The 24016-nt window shown below is 42.0% G+C and overlaps 1 protein-coding gene across 5 annotated transcripts in view; it reads right to left on the bottom strand.

The window, feature by feature from the left end:
• The window catches only part of inpp4b (inositol polyphosphate-4-phosphatase type II B), a 118516-nt gene that overhangs the window by 29106 nt on the left and 65394 nt on the right, over positions 1 to 24016 (bottom strand). For 4 of the 5 annotated variants that reach the window (XM_062388177.1, XM_062388176.1, XM_062388180.1 and 1 more), the window contains 6 exons: positions 21737 to 21848; positions 18688 to 18757; positions 15666 to 15813; positions 7935 to 8065; positions 1417 to 1521; positions 1166 to 1216 (listed from right to left, as the gene is read on the bottom strand). In XM_062388177.1, coding sequence (XP_062244161.1) covers positions 1166 to 1216; positions 1417 to 1521; positions 7935 to 8065; positions 15666 to 15813; positions 18688 to 18757; positions 21737 to 21848 — 617 coding nt within the window. The remainder of the gene's footprint in view (positions 1 to 1165; positions 1217 to 1416; positions 1522 to 7934; positions 8066 to 15665; positions 15814 to 18687; positions 18758 to 21736; positions 21849 to 24016) is intronic. The other variant, XM_062388178.1, reaches the window with a different exon arrangement.

Below are 24016 nucleotides of genomic sequence, written 5' to 3' on the forward strand. Positions count from 1 at the left end.
GATTGCATAGCCAAACTCAAGGAAATGCATAATTTCAGAAAAATCAAATGGAACAATAGAGCAATTGACTACGGCTGGAAGCGGAGACTCGGCTGCATGAAGGAGCTGGATGGTGTTTCCTGGGCCTGACTGATTGCAATCATTTGTTTCATGTGCATTTCAAATCACAGTAAATCTGTTACTCAGACCATTTTGGGGCAACCTTCTTGTTAGCGTTAATTTGACACAGAGGTTATTGTTATATGGACCAAATAATAAAAACACCTCTCAGTATGGGACAGTATGATTCAACAGCAAACGCAGTCAGATTGACAACACTTCTCTAAATCTGCATTAGTCTTAGCTAGGTGTACCTAATAAACTGCCAGAGTGTCTGATGATTATGATTTCTACCCTGTCCGTTTGTTTGCTTATTTGAAGATTTCCACAACAATTGGTGGAAGGGTCAAGTAGATATAAATGTGGATTCATAAAGGGGTAGGCTTTTTTCGCCAGTTGCTGCTACCACCAATCTGTAGCTTAGAAAATATGGATTCGGTAAATAATTAACATATTTATATACATCTTCTATAGTTGAAGAACGTTAGAGGATGGGGCAGAGGATGTAAGACAAGGGGGAAGTGTAGTGTCAGTGTGTGTCCTTCAGATGTGTAACTCCAGGTACTGCTGTCGTAGTGTAGTGTTCTCACACGGACAGATAAAGTGTCACCGCCTGGATCTGAGACAAGGTGTGGGCCGGAGCCATAGGGGGTTAATGTCAGTGTGTCAATCCATTCATTTACAAACTCTTCTTTTAGGCTTGTTCATCTTGTGGTTTCCACCTTCTCTGCGTTGACAGTTTGAAACCATAGCTTGATTTGACTTATCTCATCTGTCATCCCTGATGTCTTCACTGAGAGAACCACAGTTTATGTCAACGTTTGTCACTCTATAACTTCCCATCAATCATCGGGAGCACAGTGGAAATGGACCCCACTCGCACACGTAGCAAGGCAGCAGTTAGTGGCTTTCATACACCGAGACAGTTCCAGGACAATAAGAGGCTGTGCCAGCCAGAGAGCGGCAGTGCAGGAGACAGCCTGGTCGTACTCTCTGGAGAAACGCAGAGGGCTTCATTAGCGTTTTTTTTTTTTGGCCATCCTTCCCCGGGCAAGCAGATTCTCACCTTTGAGCCTGGGTGAGGACGAAGCACCCTGTCTGAGCCTGCTGAGGATCCCTGACAGACGGAGAAGTCAGACATAGAGAGATAACAGAAGGAGACAAGCACAGCAGCCTCAGCTCACAGAAGTGTGTGTGTGTGTCGTATGTTGCGGCAGCTGTTTAGGTTACAAGTGGACAGACTATTCCGCTCAAACAGTTCAGGTGCTTCGGGAAAAACGAAAATCAACAGTTCTAATGGTGGCAGAAGTATAATACCTGTTTTTCTGGGGCATGTCACCCTCATCCTCTGCGTGTGCAAGTTTATTGGGATGAACTCCAGAGATTTCTGGGCTTTGCAGCAGCTTGGCTTGAATGAGCGACCTGAAAAAGCAGAGACTTGAGTCAGTAGTTTTCAAATGAAACATAACAGCGCTGGCAAAGATTTCAGAGGTAGGAACATCCCCATTATAGGCGCTTGAGTCACCGAAAGCTCTCGGCATCTGCTTTATATAGCTTTTCTCTCCATTGTCCTGTTAATGTGCTTATGAATAGAGGAACAAAGAGACAGATTAACAAACATAAAAAAATGGGCTGATGTCCAAACGTTCTCTTTGATTTCCCGTGAAAAGAAAACCCTCGCTCAAATAAATGACTTGAGGTCCCTCCAATAAAAAACTGACAAATGGCGATACATGTTAAACAAAAGCAGCAAATTAAAAACCCATTTAAAAGGTGTAGAAGTAGCCGAAGTGTGGATTCAATTATATATTGCGGGGATGGGGAGTTTTTCTTTTTACTTTACTGCTACAATATTCAAAGTAAAATGTGGAAAAGGAAAGTACAAAATCTAATGAGGATTTAATTTGTCTCCAGTTTGTTGTCACCTAATAAGTACATGTTGAATAAAAAGTACAACCATGTTTCAAATTAGTAGAATCCAAGCCATTTTCCAACAGAAAGAAGAACTGGAGTAGAAAAAGTCACAGATTACAGCAACTACAAATTATTCTCTGCTTTAAATTAGCGTTGTGATTGAACCTCCAAGCCGTTCGAGTGCGATCACTTAACACACAGCTCCATATATCAGGTAGAGAAAGTATCAATTAGAGACGAACAAGAATCTGGAAAGTAGCTCGTTTTCAATCAGCTGCTGGTAACATCTACTAATGTGCAGAGTAATCCTTTAAGCGGAGGATTTTATGCCCTCTGCAGCTAGAAAACATCCAATTAAAAAATTCTGCAAAACGATACTCTTTGTTTGTGGCTTACAGTTAAGCTCAAAATCACAATCTGACTCTCCACGTTGGCTGCCCCGATCTCAAATATGTAAAATAGGGCTGATGAGCCTCTTAGAGACGAGGCTAAGCTTCCAAGAACTGCCGAGACACAGAGGGGTGTTGATCGCATAATTCACTTAAATGAAAGTATTCAGAACAGGTACAGAACACCCCAAAGTTATCTTATTACAGAGTTTAATCTAATTTGGCATTTAAACTTTAGAAAGAAATACCCTGAAGACACACGACTTTGGATTTCCTCTCAAAGGAATTCAGCTCATGTTGCAAATAATTTCCAAAACCAACAAGAACGGATCCAGAGCAAGTTTTTTAATATGCAGCTTGTATATGTCACAGGAGATATTAAAGAGCAAAATTTTGATGCAATTAATTAAATCCTTACTACACTGTAAAAATACTTTAAATTAGTGTAATGGAAGCTTGAGGAGCTGCATTTGTCCTTCATAAGGAACTTTTTTCATCCATCCATCAGAGGACCAACATACAGAGACAATCAACCAAAGCCCAATCTGAAGGGTGGTAGACGTGAGGCAGCTCCAATCTGTCGTCTTGTTTCAACCAACCCTTCGTAACATTATGACTTGCAATATTATGACTTGTAATATTATGACTTGTAATATTATTAGCAGCTCATATGTAACAGCCTTTAAGAAGCCATGGTTTCAAGCTTGTCCATCTGACATGTGCTGAATTTAACAGAGCTAAACAAGGATCATAAAATACTCCAGAGGAAACAAAGCAGTGTGGCAGCAGCTCTGTGTTCATGCAGAATAAGAATAGAAAACCTGGAACCTGTCACAGATTTTAACACCGTTTGGCAGGTTGAACAAACAAATCCACCGAACCCCCATTACTGTACATAATGCTGAACCCACTGACCCACTCAAGCTGAAATGTGTTACCTCAGAAATGGATAATACTTCTGACTCAGCGGGAGCTGACAGCGACGTGGCTTATTATTTTCAGGCACTGAAAATCAATCATGTCTTCTCACTATGGCGGCAACAGATTTGCCGCAATTTATCAAAGCACAAAAGTAAACAGATGCTGTTTCTAAACACAGAGGTAACAATCTGTGGAGTAACTACAGTGAAGACCGACACATCCTCACATTTGGTCTGGGTGTAATGTACTGCTGTGTGTAGCTATGCACTGGGTCTTCTTGCAGATGAAAAGTTAAGTTAAATAACTAGTGCAACTCACATTTAAGTTAGATATCGTACAAATCAAATAAATACATCCTACAGATAAGCTCCACTTGTAGAAATGAATATTAGATGCAGACAAACATTAAGCCATTTAATAATTCATACGGTCTCAGGCAACCCTTTGTTTTAAGAGCATGTCTGGTGTCCACTAGATGTCGACAAGTTGACTGCCAAGGCCGAGCCATGCAAACTGTGAGAGGTCCCCGTGGTTAAGTGATGTAATCATTTTCTCAACAGGACATGGAGTCTGCAGCCATGCTAGCAGCTCTGAGGAAAGTGGTCCTTGATTTCAATGCTAACATCAGCTTGCTGACATGCTCACAGTCACATTGCCAACATGCTTATAAAGACAAATCTTGGTCTATACGGCATGTGCAACTTTCTTCACCCAGTTAAAAATAAAGCTGGACTCGTAAGTGAACCTCCACACATTACTGTTTCTAAAGGCTAATATCCCAGTCAGTGGCTGAGCCGCCATCCCTGCTCTGTGGGGTCTCCCCGTTGGCCGCAGAGCTCGGGGGACCAGGCTAATCGAGCCAGTGATTGTTGTAGGTTAGATGAATTAACCGTATCAGATCCCCATCTGTCTGCCCAGGTGGGCTGGCTGTGTGACAGAGGGGCCGGATGCCAGCAGTGCTGACCAACATCTGGCCTGCATCTCTTCTCTTAATCTTTGCCTTCGTTTCTTTAGCCATGAGGTCCTTTTGATTCCTTCAGAGGGGCCAACAACCAATATTCTATGCTTTCAAAGGCCTCTGCCTGTGTGCCTGAGAACAAGCCGAGAAGAAAAAAACAGACAAGATCACACAGGGCAGCAAGCACCACTGGAGGCGTGTAGGTGTCAGGGCAGTCCGATCAATGTAGGCCTGTGTAAGCATGGTAAGGATTCCGTCTTCGTGTTCCTGTGATGCTGAGAGCACAGCAGTTTTTCTGAATCAATCCACACTCAGATATGTTGTATACACAGAGGAGGAGTGGACACATGCTGTGAGTGGTGGGATCAGTCAGCGTGGGAATTAGACAAGTCCGTCATGTCTGAGCGTTTTATCCAATTTATTCCTGTTAACTTTGTATTTTTAAGGTCGGCTCTCATAACTACTGTCACCTGTAAAATAGCGAATAACAGAGACACAGAGCTGAATCTTTACCTGGAGGAAAGAGACTGCAAAGTATACACAGAAAATAAGAAATGAGCTATCGTGTCCATCTTTCTCACTATCTGCACAATAACTAGCGGTACTGGCGACCACACAGATACATAACACTGCCTGTATCTACAACGTGGAGCTCTGGGCTTTAAGCTGACGTGCGAGCGACACCGGAGATCCAACAAACACCGTGCTGACTGGATTATGTATGTGTCTTTAATTTGCCGGCTCGTAAACAAAGGGTAAAGGGATGATTAATTCATAAACAGTTATTAGAGCATCTGATATATTCGCTGAGGTCAGCTGGTCATTAAAAATGGATATTGTTTTGAACCTAAACATGGGGAATCTATCTCAACCTCCCAGAGGAGTGAATCTCTCCTTCCTCCCTGTATTCTGCCACCTGCAGCTCCTAAAACCTGCTTTTGTTTTTTTGGTTCCTACAAATAGAACTTAAATTAGTTAAACATATGCAAAACTCTGCCTGACCCATGAAATGTGCACAGATTACAGATTCTTCTTCATGCATTAAGATCCTCCAGACTTCCTCAATGATAGGTTCATTAGAGTCAGCCTTTAATTAACATAAATGCACAAATAATCCTATTTAAGGACATATCTCAGAAGACATCCAGACATCTAGCTCTTACATGGTGGCAGTTTATTGGGACTAGGATTACAACAAGACTACTCACATACTCTATCATTACTGACAATAGCTCCTCAATCCATTGCTGCTCCCTTCATCTCTAGCAGATATTTTCTTACGAATAATACATCTATATTCTGTTACAATGTGTTCCTTCCGATCAATGTTGTAAAAACAGTTTTTATGCCTCCCATTACAGACGGCATCTATTGCACTTCTGTTGGTACTGGGAGAGGGATCCTCACATGTGGCTCTCTGAGGTTTCTATGTTTTTCCCCGGTTAATAGTTTATCCTTACTCTTGTTGAGGGTTAAGAACAGAGGATGCCGCACCTCGTTAAGCCCTATGAGACAATGAGGCGTTTCCTGGATAAGTTTGCATATGTCATTTTATTGATGACTTTTCAAGAATTACAGCACCAAGGCCCTGTGTATATCAAGCCTGCACTCAATCTTAGATGATAGATAATATTATCATTATTATATATGAACATTTGAAAGTAAGAACAAACCGATGCACCCCCTATTTGCACAGTATGTACACAGTATATAATATACATTTTTTTGTTTATTTGCCACTGTTTCATTTGCTTAATTATCTTTTCACTTCCTGTATCCTTGTATCTGCTCATCCACTGCTCTTCAACCTCAGCTCTCCACCTTCTCTAATCATATTAGCCATCAGTAATTCATGTGCAGCAGTTTGCCCACCCAGCTTGTTTATGTCTGTCATCCTGTTAAGGTAATGCAGGACTGGATTAGAGTGGGCCGAGAGCTTCTCCCTTTATTGCAACATCTGGGCCACACGGGGAACTTGTCAGGAACTATAATAACCAACGCCACATTATCCACTTCCCTCGCCCTCTGTGTCTCCGCCCTCAGAGACCCAGCAGTCAGAGCAGGCCGGCTTAACCACCGCCATTATGGCTTATCAGCAAAAGCACCGTATCAGCAAAGAAAAAAGCTGAAGAAACAAATATCTCATTATGGGGTTGAGAGTAAAATTCATCAGCCAGGCTATATTGAGAATAGGAGAAGAATGTAACAGAAAAGAAAAAGGAAAATGGACAAATGCAGAGAGACTTTAATATCTATCCTCCTTTTTCCTTAAAGGACAAATAATGTATCATGAACACCTCACAGCTTTTGCACAATAAAAGTCGTATAAAGGCAGCACCTACTTAACTGTTCATATGAAGTTAGAGCTTTCATCCTGTTTTTAGATATATAATCCCAACACAACAAATAAATCTTTTACAAACACACTTTGAACACCTGATTATCACTAATATAATGTGGCATTAAAATGTATTCATTGTTTCCTTGTTGAATTCAGGGGCAGATGAGGAAAAGCCTAATTACTTTCTTTGTTCACCTTTAAACTAACGTTGCAGAATCATTTTACTATGCAAATTATTTGCAAAAAATATTTGCATAGTAATTAGAGCAGTGGGTATTTGTAAATGAGATGCAGGAATGATGTTTCTGTTTATACGTGGCAGAGATTTGTACCAGTTTACATCTGCCCAGCAAACAGTAAATCGAATAAAGCACAGAAGGGCACGTGGGCTCAAACTCTTCAATTGCACCTAAAGAAACCTGTGTTGCTATGGAAACTCTTTTATGGCAACTACATAAACGAACCGACCTCTCACTGAGCTTTCCATCGACACACATCACCCAGTATCTCTCCCTCAAGTCAAAGTTGTCCTCTCTCTTCACATGACCTGAACTAGTATTGCAATTTTGAAGTAAGAGACGTCTCTTACAACCTACAATACTGAAAAAATTAGTATTTGACTTCTGTAAAGAACATAGTTGGAAGACCGATCACCTGCCAACCACAGCCAGATGCTTAACTTGTGCTCTGTCCAAGCACAGCTGTGCCCACAATGTTGCATTTCTATTTCATTTCGATTCTTTGGGGAAATTGAAAAAGTTCCCCTGTACATCAAAGGACAAACCGTGATAAGAAGAAATAATTTAGTTTGACTTCAACTGTGAACCAGTCACAGGGGCTCGTGGTGTGACAAGGTATGACATCACTGAACAGAGACCTTCAAGAAATCAATGTAACCAAGGACAACAAAGTAGTCTGGACTTTCTCTAACACCATTGTATCAGAAACACGAAAGCTGCAATAATCTGAGGAGGAAAATTTACTTTGTTTGCATTGCGCAGTTTGCATGTGCAATATTACATATGTGCAAACATATCTCATAAATGGACACATGTCTGGCCCTTTATTAAAATGTTCTAAACAACCAATAATCCCATTGACTTGGTAGGTGTGTGGCTAAAGGCACGAGACAGAGATTCCTCCCCAATTCAAAAGAAAACAGAATAAACATGGTAACATCAAGCAAAGATTGAAAAAAGAGTCGCAGCCCTTTGATGATGCCACTGATGACATCGTAAAAAGGTCACGATCCAGCTTGACGGGCACTTGCACTATAGAGAATGCAACAAATAGGAAGTGGATGATGTCATACCGGTAATCTTGTCCAGCTCAGCCAAAGTCTCCTGGTAATAGCCGATGATTCCACCATACCGCGCCATCACCTCCTTCCTGAGGTTGTCCCAATGAGGAGACAGCTCCCCCAGCTCCCTCAGGTCCTGCACCCTGCACATAAACACAAGTTTAGAAGGAGCTTTGAGAGTTTTAAAGTTAAAAATAGACATTATACATTCTGCATAATATTATTAGTGTCAAAAGGTAAAATCATAATGCTGTATCTACATTTCTGCTGCCTTCTCAACCAACATTTTCCAGTGAGAGGAATTGCACAAACAAACCATTCGGACACATTTCTAGGCCTCAGGTTAGTATCTGGTGTCCGCTTGTCCACTGTGCCCTATCAAACTCTTCTCCTGCCCCTGCCATTTTTTTCCCCATCACTTATATGACAAACCCATCTGGTCTTTAGTGGTGACACTGGAGTGATTGGTTGCCTTTCATGGAGCTGTGCCTGCGGCCCAAGGCCAAAATCCTCTGAGCTGCTTGGTTAGAAAAGACGAGGCCAGCATGATTATGCATCTGTGTCCGTTTGTGGGGCGAGTGCTGATTTTTCTACTAGGAGCACGGCCTCTTTCATTGGCTCATGATTTGCATCTAACAGGCGACATCAAACGGACAGATATCATTCAGAAAACAGTTCTCCAGCATCACTGAAAAGTAAATTGTAGTGATATTATAGAGATCGGAGGTTGCAGGAGGTTTAAAACGTGGTCATGCGCATTCCTTTCATGATAACGAGACCAATTTTCTGTGATTATACCTCATGCATTTTGTATTCTGTGTGCCTTTAAATGAAAGGCTGCATGTATAAATGCTGGTTGCTTCTACTTATTGTTAAGACCAGGCATAATTGCTTGAATGCATAATGTAGTAGTTTATTCTTTGTAGTAGTTCAACCACTATAACAACACATTATCTGCTGATCGTCTCTCCAGACAATTCCCTGGTTTCCTCCAGGTGTGAAGTTATTTTTAGATTACTTTGAAGTATTTCAATACACAGCAGAGGGCGATGGAAATGATGCCAGAGAGAGAGGGTGAGACAGGGAGAGGAAGAGAGTGAGAGAGGGAGAGAGGGAGAGGGAGAGGGAGAGACAGGGAGAGGAAGAGATAGAGAGAGAGAGAGAGAGGGCGAACTTACAAAAAACAAACAATAGACTTCATCCAAAGGGAGAGGGACATTGTTTCTGGAAAAACATGCTGTGGTTGAATTATTTAAATGTAATCATGTTACTCCACCAGAGCTACACAGACATGTCGATGTTGTTATTCGATTTTTGAAGAAAGATCAGCTCATGAGTCGCATGTGTCACCTGATGAAGTAGCAGGAAATTGCAGCAGAGACACAAAGTAGAATTAAGGTCACTCGTGAACAAAGTGTCCATTGTGTGCAGCAGTTTCCCCTCCAGAGATTACTGATAAGCTTTTCATTTTTTTTTTTAAACCTCAGCAAATAAGGAGGCTGTGTTTACGTCTCTGTTTGTTTGTCTGTCTGTTGGTTTGCAGGATTACACAAAGCAGATCCTAATAGAAAACCGGATTTGGTGAATTTGAACGTGGTTCAAATTATTTGGTTTTGTAAGGGGGGGGGGGGGGGGCAGACTGGCTGCAAGATGAGCATTAAGCTAATTTTCTGTGTTTTGTGCTCAGCTCAGAAATCTCCCAGAGAAATACTTCAAACCCTTAAATCTGGGTAAAATTTACTGTATGGGTGAACGCCCATACAGGGAGTTTAACGGAGTTAAGTGAGAGGAAAAAGACAATTTGCAAATGACATATAATCCACTTTTCTAGCCAGCCAAAGAGGAAATTAGAGGGCTGAAAAACAAATAGTTATCTTTTGTCTCTTTCGTGTTCTGAAAAAAAATCTGCCGCTGGAAATAACCTCTCAGGGCGCCACATGCTGAGCGACTCTGCCAACACGTTCTGGAGGTGGTGGAAAGTTAGTTATGCTTGTGGCATTTGGGAGATAGAGGTAAGTACATGTGATTATAACAAGCACAGGAAAAGGCTCGCAGCACCGTGGGCTCCACAGGAACACTCGTCAGTTCAGAGATCGGGTTGTTTGAACGAAGCATTATTTATAGTTTTGGCTTGTGCTTGACACCATTCTTGATTGCAAATGGATTTAAACTGAGACCAGGGGTGAATATACATGTATGTTTATTCAAAAGGTGCTGGGTGCAAAATTCCAAGGGATAGGATTTGCAATTTTGTAAACGAGAAGCTCAGAAATACTAATTTTGAAATGAAAACAAAAGAAAACAATCTAGATATCTGAAAAACGACCACGATGAAAAGAACACAAGCAGTGCTCTTCTATTGATGGATTCTAACAGAAGCCTGGGGCTGAACTCTTGTGTCAAGACGACAGCACTGAGGTGGATTTCCCAGCTGCTGAGCTATGAACAGGACCACTCCACATTACCTGGCTTCAATCAAATATATTGTTTCTGACCACTTAGGTTGCAGTGGTCCCTAATAACGTAAATGGGCCATTTTAACCAATCAAGAGGCAATGTTCTCGGATTTTCAGGGTGATATAGGAAATGTTACAGGGTCCTACACCGGTACAATGCACTTAACCAGATTGCAGTCATTCACCAAAATCGAAAAAACCTCTGACTACACCTCTCAGCCACTGCTATTTGTGCACCTCGGTGTCTGATCTGGTATTGTCTGTCTGGAAGTCTGGAGTGGAGGTCACACTGGATGATCCCGTTGTAAATAATAGAGTGGATAAAATAGCAGATAAAACACATCTGCTTGCTAAATGAGGGCGACAAGGCAGAGGGATGGCAGATGCTGAGATAAAGCATCACCTCCTTAATCACAGTGCTATTGTCTGAAAAGAGTAAAGGTGCGATTGAGGAAAAGTGTGATAAGAATATGTATGGTCTGATTAAGAGTATGCTTGTAAGGAGGGTAAGAATGTCAATAAGGTCATTTGGTGTTAAATCTACCAGCAGACAGTCTGAGAAAATATGTGCTCATATAAACAGTTTGTAAATAAAAATATGTTATTTATGTATAGTTGAAAAGACAGAAGCAAACAATTTTTACGTTCTTTTTCATCATTTTTACAAGTTTAAATCGACCTGTTTATAGCCAGTGTGGCGGCTGTACCTCTGAATCTACTGTTCACTCAAATTGGGGAATTCCTTTTGTTTGAATTCATATTTTAAAAAATCCCCTCCAGTCATGTTTTAGGCAATGTAAAAAATAAATATGTTTATCTAACTAATTAAAATTCTTAAAAAAAAACACATCTACATCTTCTTCCTCAAGTCCAGAATCTATGAGTATGCAACACGACACATTGCACTCGTGTACGTTTTGCATCGGGCGAAGAACGGCCTCTAGCCTTGGCTGTGGAAATTATGCTTGTAAACACATTCATCTTAGATCTGAGTTAAGTGGAGACAGATGAATGTGAAAACAGTCTTTGAGTGTCAAAGCCCCCACATTCATCATTCAGCCCTGTCAAGGTCAAACATTCAAGTTGAGCAGCAGAAAGTAAAACACATTTCTGAGGGGAGAAGTCTTTAAATGATGGTATACATTATATATATATATATTAATACATAAGGAGCCTTATCACCTTTACTTCTGTGGATGAATATTACATCTGTTAAACTGCTTGGGAGTGGGTGTTACTATATCCACAGGTTTCTGTTGTGACTTGTAGAGGTGTCTAGATCAAAACACAGCAGTGTCAACAGTGTGGGAGCTGATTTATTAGTAACTGCAAGAATTACGAATAACACCCTCCACTATCAAGGTATCCAATTAACTATAAGAGATATGTCAAAACCGCCTGTAGCTAACGGAATATTCATGATCTTATCTACATATTGGTGGCTGCAGCTTTATTGCAACCCATCAGTAACTGAGTAAAGATCACTTCCCTACTTAATTATTCACAGAATCTGCATCATTATCCATTTCCACACCAAACTTCACCCTTCCATAGATACTAGCCCTTAATACATGCCGGTAAAATACATATTATTTATTGAGAAATTCTCCAAAATATTGAAACTCATCAAATCACAAAATATTCGTCCCAGTGACTGAATGTAAAGATGAACAACATGACAGCCCCCGGTAAGAGAAGTCAAAGTGTCTATATCGCCACCCGATATGTAAAAGTACAAAAGATGGTTTCCGTCATTTCAGGTTGTTATCGCACTTATGTATGTTTTAGTGCAAATTTAATAAGTTTAGTTTGAACTGTTTATTCGATGGTATAAAAACGTTGTGAAACATCATGATTGACAGCTGAGGATCTCGATAGTGTGGCTCCATTCCCCGATCGCTACTGAGCAGTCGCTGGCTCTAAATGTGCAAAATGGCAAAGCTTGGGTCTGGGATTTTTTAGTTTCGTTTCTGGGCAGCGGGAGGAAGTAGAAACACGTCATCCATCTTTATATGCAGTCTAAGGATCGGCCCCCTTAATCGGATTCGTTCCAAAAGTTAATAGGTTCGTCCATGGACCATACCTCACAATAAAATCGGTTCATTAGTTTTAGCATTATCCTGCTAAAAGACAGGAAAATAGACAAAAGGACAAATAGCAATGACACCATCACCTCCTTGGTAAGAGTAACAAAGAGAAACCTACAATACAGAAATAATTGGGAGTTGATATGGAGACGTGCAGGAACTGCTGCAGTTTGGTCTTTTTTGTTTTACTTAAGTACAAACTTTGAGTAGAACAATGTGTTAAAATGTCCTCGTGCAGATGATGAGTAGAATAGAGAGCAGAATACATTCCGCATAGAGCAAAGACCTGTCATGTGGGGGCACCTTTATTTCATGGTGCGTTATAGTGCCTCTTCAATTTAATCACAGAGGGCTTTGTGTGTGGGGTCAATAAAACCTGCGTGAGAGGACTGAGGAACAAACCTTCCCTCCACAACACAAACTCCGTCATCAATGTGATCCTGAACGCACAGAACCAAACAGTGACACCTGATGTCAAAACGTCAACTATAGGACACACACGCAAAACCAGTGGATCTTTACTGGAGGTATGGATGGAATTCATCCGCCTCTGTGTTTGCAGAGTTAGATTAAAACATGGCTGTAGACACCAAAGTGATCAGACAGAAGGGAGAGCCATCTGAGATTATCCCAGAGGAAGCAAACGTAGCCACCCACCATCCGCCGCTGCTGCTGCTGCACTCACAACTTCACAGCACTAACTGAATCATTAAAAGCACAGAGTTAGCATCAGTGCAGGGCTGACTGGCAGAATCGGCTAAACGAAGAGGCACCGTGGAGAAAGACAATGCTTAAAGGGGATTATAGGAGAGGTGCTTAACAACCGAGCTGGATTCACGCGACACATGCCTGTTAATAAACAAACGTAGTACAAGGTACAGTCATGGCTTGGAGCCTGCTGAGAGCTCACGAGCTGCGTTGGACAGATAAGACTTTTAATAAATATTCTATAATTGTCTTCTAAATTTAGCTATGATTGAAATGATCAGTGTGCAGAGCTGATCATCTTTTATCCAAACAGGAAGTCGGGTTAGAGACACTGAGAGGGGACGTGTGGAGAAGACGAGCATGTCAACGGATTCATCTGTTTGACTGGTGAACTGATAACAAAGCGTGTCTGGTCCATGGATCAAAAATGACTCAGCGATTGTTTCTATGTGTGAATGTGTGTGGTACTGCATGTGAAGCACGAGTCCTTGAACTCTTTGTGATACTTCGGGTGCACCACAACAAACATGTCTCCTCCAGCTATTAAAATGTAGCTTCAACTCTGAGGTTTGGCTGAAGTGTCTCTCCCTGGTAAATAAAAAATGCTTTTAGAACGCAGTGCTGGGAGAAGTCCTTCACGCGCACGCACGCACACACACACACACACAGACACACACAAAATACCAATTTCCTTGCATAAGCTAAGTTATCTATGTTGTGTAGCTCTAGACGATGACTCCAGGGCATATGAGCTCCAGAATTTCCTGACACCCAAGACCAAGGTCGTCTAGAGCCACAAGAACCATCGGAGCGGGCAGATGTCTTGGCTAGTGGTTCAAACGGTGTGTGTTTGTGTGTGTGTGTGTGGGCGAGAGAGAGGGGGACAATGGGGACACCCACCTTTCATCAAAGAGTGTTAACGTTTTCAAACAATTATGAATGTCCTGATGTAGAGACGTCGCAAACAATAGAGTTGCCGTTGGGCCTGCAAGGTCCAAGAGGGTTTGAAACACTGAGCTGCGTTATGAGCCATGTTCAACACATAAATGACAATTCTTTATAATTTGGGAAATAAATGTGATATTAAAACTATATTAATGTGTTTCATTAAAGCCACATTGTTTAGATTACAGCTGAAAACCTCATTAAAGTGTGCAGCATCACTTTCATCTGCATCTTTAAATTTGTGCGCCTATTTCTTGTGTTAAATTGAGCAATGAAGAAATCATCCGAAGCTATGTGTGTATTTGCGTGTGTGTGTGTGGATACATTTGTGTGTACGTGTGTTTTATATGAAAAGGGGTTGCCAGGGACAACAGGCCATTTGAGAAATCGGTCTTGACAAACATTAGTGGAGCCTGAGGGAAGGACCTCTCTGATCTACTTAGGAGTGCTCACTCTGAGACTGGTGATCCACCATCACCCTGTGTCCTTGTCCTAACCTGTCCTCAATCCGTTACAGTATATACCGGACTGGACTTTAATTGCAGTACTATGCATGATGTCCATACTATTTCTCATTTGTTCAAAATGAGACTCTTCATTAGTTAAAATGCAAAAATGGAAAATCAGAAATGATCTTAACATTTGATTAGTTTTAAAATGATGGAGGGAGAAATGAGGCTAGGAGACGTCACGTTCTACATTTAACGGAGCGAAGGATAGTAACTAACTTTTTCTGTTTTCTGGAAAACTTCTCGCACAATGCACAGCATGAAGTCAGACCTTAGTTCCTCTTGACATGATGAAAAAAGTAAAATATCAAAACAGAGCAAGTTTGTTTGAAAGAAGTTGTTGTTCGGACTTAATAAATCGCTGAAGTGTTTGCTGCCCTGAGATGTTATGGAGCCATAGTATCATCCCACACTTGCAGTTATTAACAATTTGGTCTTGTTCTACACCAGTGAAAGAATGTTCAATGTATCATGAGAGAACTGAGATGGTGTGTGTGTGCGTGTGTGTGTAAGAGACAATGTTTGTTATTTCTTGGACTTTAAATGATCAATAATAATTAACTCCTAATATAGGCAGAACCTTGAAATGAATCTTAACATTAGTTTAAGTGTAATTGAGATATGCACACTATTCATGTAATGAGGTAACAGCTTGCTGGAGTTTTACGTTTAACTTCTGGCTGTTCTCCATCTCACAGACAGGAAACCAGCGATGTGATGTAACCCGAACGCTCCATCCATCCATTATCTATATCACTTCATTCTTTGCCACTCCCAGCTGACATGAGGCGAGAAGCATCACACCTATGGCCAATTCTTAAGTTCCCCTAACTTGCATGTCTATGGACTGCGTGTGTCCAGAAGAAACTCACGCCAGGACGGTAAGAACATGCAAACTCCACAGAAAAGAACCTTGTTCAGATGGTTCAATCCCAGAACCTCTTTGCTGTGAGGTGCCAACCACTCTTCCACTGTGCCGCCAATGTGACGTCTGGCAGTGACACAAAGATTTACCGGTACGATTTCACAGATGCTTACCTATTCATGTCCTCCTGAATGTACAGAGAGAGCAGCTGTCTGGGGATGCTAAAGGACAACGTGCACTCCTCCATTTGTTCCCGCACCAGCATCCACTTGCTGTCCATTGTTTGAAATCTGTACACTTTGCATACCGGGTTCTTGAACACTGGGAGAGGGAGACAAAGGGGAGGAAGAAAGATGCAGTGAATCATCGGACACAGAATGAAAAAAAGCATCACGTTCTCTTATATTTTTCAATTTCACAAAAGGCAGAAACGAGATCTAAAACAGCATCGACGGCTGGCTACCTCAAGGACGCCGAAAACCGACTGTCTTCAAGAGTCACATGAGGTATGAAGCCCAAATTAAATTCTATAATCAATAACTGTGTCTGCCATAGATAAGGTGCTGCTCATCTTCTCTCTCTCTCTCTCCCTTTCAACTCCGGTGGCAACGAAACTGACAGGCAGACTGAAATACACAAACCCTGTCCTGTTAATATTTGCCTTATTATTTCCTCTATTTCCATTTTAATTGCTTGTTTATTGTACAACAGCGAGGCACAGAAAGTTGTATCCTTTTTCAAACTTTGCTCGCTAACCCCCACCATCCAACTCTTCTCTTAGACCCAATTCAAATTCAGGCCCATCTTCCTCATTTTTGCAGAGAGTGGCTAATAGCAGCAATCGAAGGCTGGAAATGAAAAACAGCTCTAATGCTCTTATCTGCATGCTGGCAGCAGAGGGCAAGAAAGCTGTGCGCCTTGAACACTGTTTATTCCTCCTTTCTCGTGTGCAGAGCCGCAGTCAGAAAGGAAGTCACTCAATAAGTCGGAGCTGAAGCACCCTGCAGCTGAAACACTGACAATCCAGCTCTGGGCGTTCAAACAAGCATGGTACCAATAAAAAGCTTTTTTCCTTTTCTCAAAAGAGGGAGCCCCACTTCTGCTCCTTGGAACAGCACAGAGAAAACCTTTATACTGCACCACTCCCTGGTCTGGCCCCACATTGTCCTTTTAATTCATGTCACAGGATGAAGCGTTTGAATCATTAATCTCGGTGATGCTACGTCGTTTGTCCTCGAGTGTTACAGTTCAACGATGTCCGCCAACACAGACGGATTTAAGGAGGTGCCCTACGATCAAAATTCACAATAGCAAGAGGATATTACATTGAATGCAGGATCGTGAAGTGTGTTGGCAGGTTGGTTTTAACAACTGCTTCCACTCTGTGGAATCTCTGGGCAACCACTTGAACACAAAACAGTAAAGTGGTTTATTAAAAATTTGCCAAAACAACGAAATAACAAAGTGTTTAGCATTGATTTTAATGTGCAAATGATTTCACTAATATGAGTTATATTATTGCATGCTTGCAGCTTGTCATCAGCTATAAATCCTAGGAAATATAACAATAAACAGATTCTCACAATAGGATTTTATGTGTATCTACAGCCTGATATAAAGTAAATCTTCCCTCAATGACGTGGACCTTAATTTTAGTCAAAAAATACCTAAAAAAGTGACCCTCTTTGTCACACTGAGCAAAATGAATGGAAACAACACATTATTACCATGAACATTAACGCTGTAGTGAATTTCGAATCGACTGTTTAATTACGGGAAAATACTATACGTGTATTAATGGGTTAGGGATGCGATTTCTATCCTCAGAAAGAATTAAGCTTAGTGCCACAGACTGGAAAGTGGACAGAATTAGGAATTTGATCAATAACCAATAAAAATATATAAATTATTATTATTATAAATTATTAAACTTTCTTAAGTATCCACTTAACGAGCATGACTAATCCTCTACATGTCACCCTGTGACCACATCTATCACTGTTTCTAACTTTATTTGCTCCCGAACTCTGCTCACTCAGACAGAGAGTCGACATCCTCTGAAGGACGATAACAGTGAGCCTCATAAGCTGAAGTGAGGCTGGTTGTTTTTCAAACGATGCTCCAGTTGATCATGAAATTAATGATAATTAAGGTTGAGGAATAATGACCTCTGGAAAAGATATAAATTACATCTAAATGAAATGGGATACGCAGAAATTGTTGTCATGGGGATTAGAGCGAGGTGAAATGGATGGCACAAATCAACTCGGAGCGGGGACACATGGAGAGGAGTGTGTGTGTGTGTGTGTGTGGGGGGGTGTAAAAGCACAGCTTTAATCTGAAGAGCGACAGTTGCCGAGTTCCACCTCCGTCAGAGAAGTGGATTAACCCCTGAACTCCCCCCCTGCCACCAAACTAATCTGACCACCAATCAGACACTTCGGTTTCCCTTCCTGACACCTCTTAAGAAAATTACTTCCCGAGACGTACTGTGCGTTGGCTCCCCCCGCCCCCCCATCTCCCCGCTCACTGCCTGCTCATTTTGAGAGGTAATAAAAGCGGACGACTAAATTACATTATTCAATCTGGCGGGGTCTGCTGGGAGGGTTTTGTTTTGACGGGCTGCAGATGTGCACCTGCAAACATGGCAGCAGCTCACAAGCTAATCCCAGAAGAAACAGTAAGCGACGATGACAACAGGCGTAGGGCTTGATGGGGGGCTCAGGGTGGGGGGGTTGGGGAGGGGGGGTAGTGGATAAAAGAGAAAATGGATGTGTGGAACAAATTAATGCACGGGATGAAAAAAGGACTTTCACACGTCTCCTGTGAACAAGGTCTGTGAAGTTGGAACACAGCAGGTGTCGTGACCTTTTCCAGTCTTCTCCCGTTTGTGCCTACATGTCTTTCATTTTCTCTCCACAATTCTATCATTCTCTACAGGGGAGAAGGCCACATGTCTGTGCTGCCAACAAATTAGTCTCATGCGGCTTCTGCTTCTCAGTGAGTTTGGTTAGTCCACAAAGAACCAAGTGAGTAAGAGAATTCAAATTCTCCATCACAATGACGATAAATCAATTATTTCCAGCTTTTCTTTAAAGCCATCAAAGGGAGAGTTCCTGCCAGTCCCCCCCGCAAACATCAGTGTTCATTGTTCTATTATTCAGCGATGAATGGTGATATTAGAGTGAATCATACCTGGTCCTGTAAGTGGGTTATTTTCTCTGTCGACGCAGGCATGGGACACAGAATCACAAACCAAGGGACACTGGAAAGGAAAAGCACAAAGGGAGAAGCACAGGGAGAGAATATTACTCAACCTCAAGCAGGAGCACTGAAGTATTTTCCTGAGGAGCTTAGTTTCATGTTGATTAGTACGTATGAGGTACAGTGGAGATGACCATAACTATATGCACTAGCAGCCTGACACCGTATCACATGTGACAGACACTTGAGTTTTGATGGGTTAGAAAATCCCTCATTAGCCTCGTCTGTTAAAGCAAAGCGGAGCTGTAGTCAGCAGCTCCCGTAGGTATCGAGTTAAATTTAGCTGGATTGATCCGAGCAGTGCGACAAACTCCAGCGGTCCAGATTTTTATGCTTGTTAGAAATATTTAAACCCCCTCTCATTATTACAATATAACAGGATTTTCAAACAGAACCACAGAATATTATGCCTGAATATTTCCCTGTCATTGGTTTGATTTGGGTTTGACTTACTATTATGACGTAATTTCTGAAAACACAGGCTGTTAGATATAACTAGTAGCTGCTGTCTCAACTGAATGCACATTGCAATGCCTGCATTCAAAGACTAGACCATTATAACCATAGAAGCAGCTTTCTGCTGTTGCAGCGTTCAAAGAATTTCAGCTTTAACTGCAATCAGTGTTGTCACAGCAGGTGACAGCTGGAGGAAAAAGTCTGCTGTGACTTCACTGATTGGTTGGCGGGTTGGTAATTTATAACCATAACTACCATTTCAGTCCTTCTACATTCACCCTCCTGCAACTTCCCCTGCTGAAGGTTAGTCCCAATTACTACGCATTGGCAGTCAGGTAACGACAGTAAGCTTCAAAACAAAAAAGGTGATAAAACAATCAAAATTAATCAGTAGCTCAATTATCCAAAACCCATTTCCCCTTTGTTCAATGAGACTTATGATGTTCATATTCCGGATTAAGCTTTTTAAGAAGTATCGACCGGATGTCTATAACTTATATGAGACCCTAGAGGAAAAAAAAACTGAAAAACAAACTTGGATAAATGTTTACACATGATCCACATATGATTGTAAACAGCACGTATGCAGTAGCAGATTTTCCACTGTAAGTTATTTTAAAAACATTTTTTAGAACATGTCCTCTATTTCACATGGAGAAAGTTATAAGCAGAGTTCTCATTTCAAACCGGCAACACGTCGCCCCTTGAAAGAACTGTCACCAGCAGATTTCATCAGCAGTAGCCGGCTAAGGAAGATAATATTAGCTTCAGTTTGACTTTTTAATGCTTCCAGCAGGCTCGTTTTGAAATGAGAAGTTTTAATTATGCACTAGCTGGCTGCTTCCATGATACCGCATCAAAAAAGAGAATCAGGCTAAAGCTGCATATTAGAAGACACAGTAATAAAGACACAGCATCATTCTTGTAATGTGTCCTTTTAGTCAAGTGAGTGTCCCCAGAAATGATTTAAAACACTAATGCTGAATAAAACAGACGTCCAAGCAACAGCACTACTCACACACAGAGTCAAAATAAAATGTGACCATTAAACAGAACTAACAGACACTGCAGCATCGGGAAATTCACGTTAGGTCTGTGATAAGGAAAAGTGTGAACAATGAGCCAAGGGCCACAGCTGTGAGAGGAGTCCCATTTTAATTGCAGGCGGTGGACAGCATGTGTGCGACGGATCTATGATGACAGAAATATGTAAAGAGATCAGATCAAAGGTGACTGGAGTCTCTTTCTTCTTTCGGCTGACTGTTTTTGCAGGGGTCAGTGGGATATTCATGAGAAGCAGCCGCCGGAACAATGACAGTGAATGATGAAACGAGTGCCTCCTATCCCCCCCCATCATTGAACAACACACACACAAACACACACGCCCACAATATGTTCAGACAGCCAGACACACACACGACGAATGTAAAGTGAACCAGAACTTCCCCACAAGTGCGTCTTGTGTCCCAAGTCAGCCCTCCCCACTATTTGTCATGTTCCTTCCCTCTTTCCTCCCCTCATCTTCCACAACAGAGGCACCACACACAAGGGGAAATGTGCTGTGACAACCATCACACACAAAACACAGATGGACATGCACACGTACACATATACACACACACACACACAGAAGACAACACATTCATCAAGGCAACATGGGCAGATTGTCAGTGACACTCTGGAGCCTAGCAGGGACCCTCCCTGAACCAGAAAAAGGGGGTGGGCAGAACTGAAAGCCAGTCAGCCATGTAGAAGCTGTCGGTCAATTATATAAGACAGTGATTCACATACACACAAACACAACAGCAAATCAACGGTAGGCAAAGTCTGCAAGTCCCCATGATGCCTTGCAGTTGCTATGGTGAAGAAGAAGAATCAGAACCTTCCCTCCTTTACGGATCTAAAACATCATTAAAGCTCCATCTTTATATTTTAATAACTCTACCACTGGCTCCACACCGCAAATTTGCCTCACAAATGTTTCAACAAAATCGGTCTCCATTAGTATCATAAAGGAAGTGGAGAGGAATCAGAAAGTGTACGTACGACTTCATTTCTGGTGTAGCGGCATCCCATTCGGCTGACACAGTCCTCGGTTTACTGTCAAGCTCTGCAGGAAAACACACGCTCTGTTCCTCTTTACGCTCTCACCTGATTATGTGAGTTACTAAAGAGCCACGTTGAGCGGGAAGTATTGTGTGAGATTAGAGTGGAGAGGGAGAGGGAGGGCGGAGGCAACCGGTGACAACGTCCAGGAAATATCTTGGTCAACTGAATTACAAACCAAATCTAACAGGGACAGAGTAAAGTTAGTCAGGGAGGTCATTTGTTCAGACCTGTCTTTGATCCTGTCGACATATCGAGACAATACAAATGTACTCACAGTGACAGATAAGGTGCACACATGCTGTAAATCCTCATTAGGGTTTACTGCAGTTAATTTAATCTCATTGGAGGACTTGAGCACTGCCTGTCTAATCCCAGCATTAGCACAAGGCTTTGTCTGGTCCGCCTGGTACTTTACCTTCTGTGGTGGAATGTCAGTGGTGATGTGGTCCACATCAACCTCCTCCATCTCCCCCATCTTCAGACGACTCACCACCACTGTTCCTGCTGCGCACACACCATCAGATGACCTGAAGGGGAGAGGGAAAGAGAAACATGTGGCGTTAACCTCCTAATCTCGTGAATGAAAAAAAGCCTGCTCACTTAAAGGATTGTTTCCTCTGGCTACTGCCTCTCAATGGGCCTCGGATAATTTCTAGCCTGGGGCAGGCTGTGAAATTATAAAGCTGAAAATAAAGTGAAATTGGGACATACACGCTCGGGCTGTGGTGAATTTGCAGGAGAGTCTGCATGCAGATTAAAGCCTCCGCCAACGGGAAGTTGATGGAGTTGACGGAAGGAACATTTCGTGTAACTATTCAAATGGCCATCTAATAAACCAGCCTCCTGTGGGCCCTGAGAGACACAGAATTTATATTCGAGTTTTCATATCAGGAAGCCAGACCAATCACTTTCCAAATCATGGAGCCATGATTAAGGAGCTGATAGGAAATCTATAGTATTGGCACCAAGACAGACACTCTCAAATGAAGAAAAATGGTCCCTGGGCAACGGGCGAGCAAGTCTGATCACCTTAACAGACCCATCCCTAATGCGCTCAGTTCCACTCCAGCTGGAGAAAATATTGGATGTTGGGTGGCAGCTAATGGTCTGAAGAGGGAGAGAGCGAGAGAGGGGGGGGGACCATACCCCAGCTTGAGGAGGAGAAAAGGCAAAGATGGAGATGGAAGCAGAAAGGACGCTTTCAGGACCAATCCATCTTGGTTGGCCACGAGGAAGAAAATGTAGCCAAGGGAGAAACAGAGAAGGAGTCGTGGTAAGTAGCGGAAGGGGAGATGGCGAGGAAACACAGGAGAGGAGGACCGGGAGCCTGAGGAGGGAGATGAAAGGAAAAGTGTGCATCTAGTGGGACGCTGGGAGATTCAGTTAGCGCTTAATGTCTTGCAGGAGTCCCCAAACAGACAAAATATCATTGCTCGGTTTATAAATCGAATCATTGTCCCTTGCCAGACACCTGTCTCAGTGTTTACTCCTCCGCTCAGTTTCCTGTCCCGTCCCCCCCCCCCATCCTTCCTCACCCTCGTCATCTGTCTCCCCCTCTGTTTCTGTGTGTAACAGAGGACTGGAGCTCGCTAGAAGAAAGTCACCCTGACTTTGAAGAATCTGTGTGTACCGACAGTGGCCCACAAATAATCGAGGAAATGGAGATTAACATGCGTCACATTCAGTGATAGTCCTCCCAAGGCAAACCTTAGGGGTTACAGCGGCCCTACACTCTTCAGATTGCTCTGCTTCCATCCACTAATGAAACCCTGCAGTTAAACAGACAGAGGAGTTGTTTTTTAGCGACTGCTTCAGGATAATTGATTTATTCCTTCGGGGGGGAAATATATTGTCATTTCTTTTCGTATTTGTGGCCAAATCTAAACTCAGCACTTATTCAAATACAATCTGAACATGTTATTGTCTGTGAGGAAGATTCTGCTGAAAAGCAAAAAGAAAAGAAAGTGACAGACGTCTTCTTTTAGAGTCTTTAGGCTGCACACAGACTGACCTCAAATTAACTTAGAATGTTTTGATTAGAGCTGTGCATGAATTTGATGAGAGCTGTGGATGAATTCGCCCCCCCCCCCCCACTTCCCACCCTCTACCATCCCTCTTGCTTTCCGTCTGCTGCAGTTGGCAAGGAAACAAATCTGCAGATTGTCCTGTGCCTGCGAGCCCCATCTTTTTAAAAATCGAATTGGCCCGGGATTCTCTTCTATGACAACACCTAATCTGACGGCTTTGTTAAAGTGACAAAAATAATGTGCTTAAAATATCTGCTGTGAATATGGCACAATTCAAAAAACAATTAGTTATTAATGAAGTGATTCATTTATAAACACATTCTCTGACGTATGGAAATACATGGAGTGATTTGTTTGAAAAAACATCTGCACCCTGCTGGTTTTTGAGGCTTTTGGTGTATGAAGCACGCAGTTGGGTCCAAAATGGTGAGACCATTTTCCTAAAAGGGAAAATATTTTCTCTTTACAGACATATTGATACAAAATGTCCACTTATGATCCTTTAAACATAAATGTATAGTGAAGTTTGAACTTTTCCTTATTTCTTATAACTGATCAGGAAACTCTTTACTGTAGAAGCTGCTAACGCTTACTTCATTTAGCTAGAAAGGGTAAAAATGCTCAATAACAAATGACTGCCAAGTGACTGGCATTACCATTAAGTGCAG

The sequence above is a fragment of the Platichthys flesus genome, chromosome 5 (genome assembly GCF_949316205.1).
Source record: "Platichthys flesus chromosome 5, fPlaFle2.1, whole genome shotgun sequence".
Classification (NCBI taxonomy): Eukaryota; Metazoa; Chordata; class Actinopteri; order Pleuronectiformes; family Pleuronectidae; genus Platichthys; species Platichthys flesus.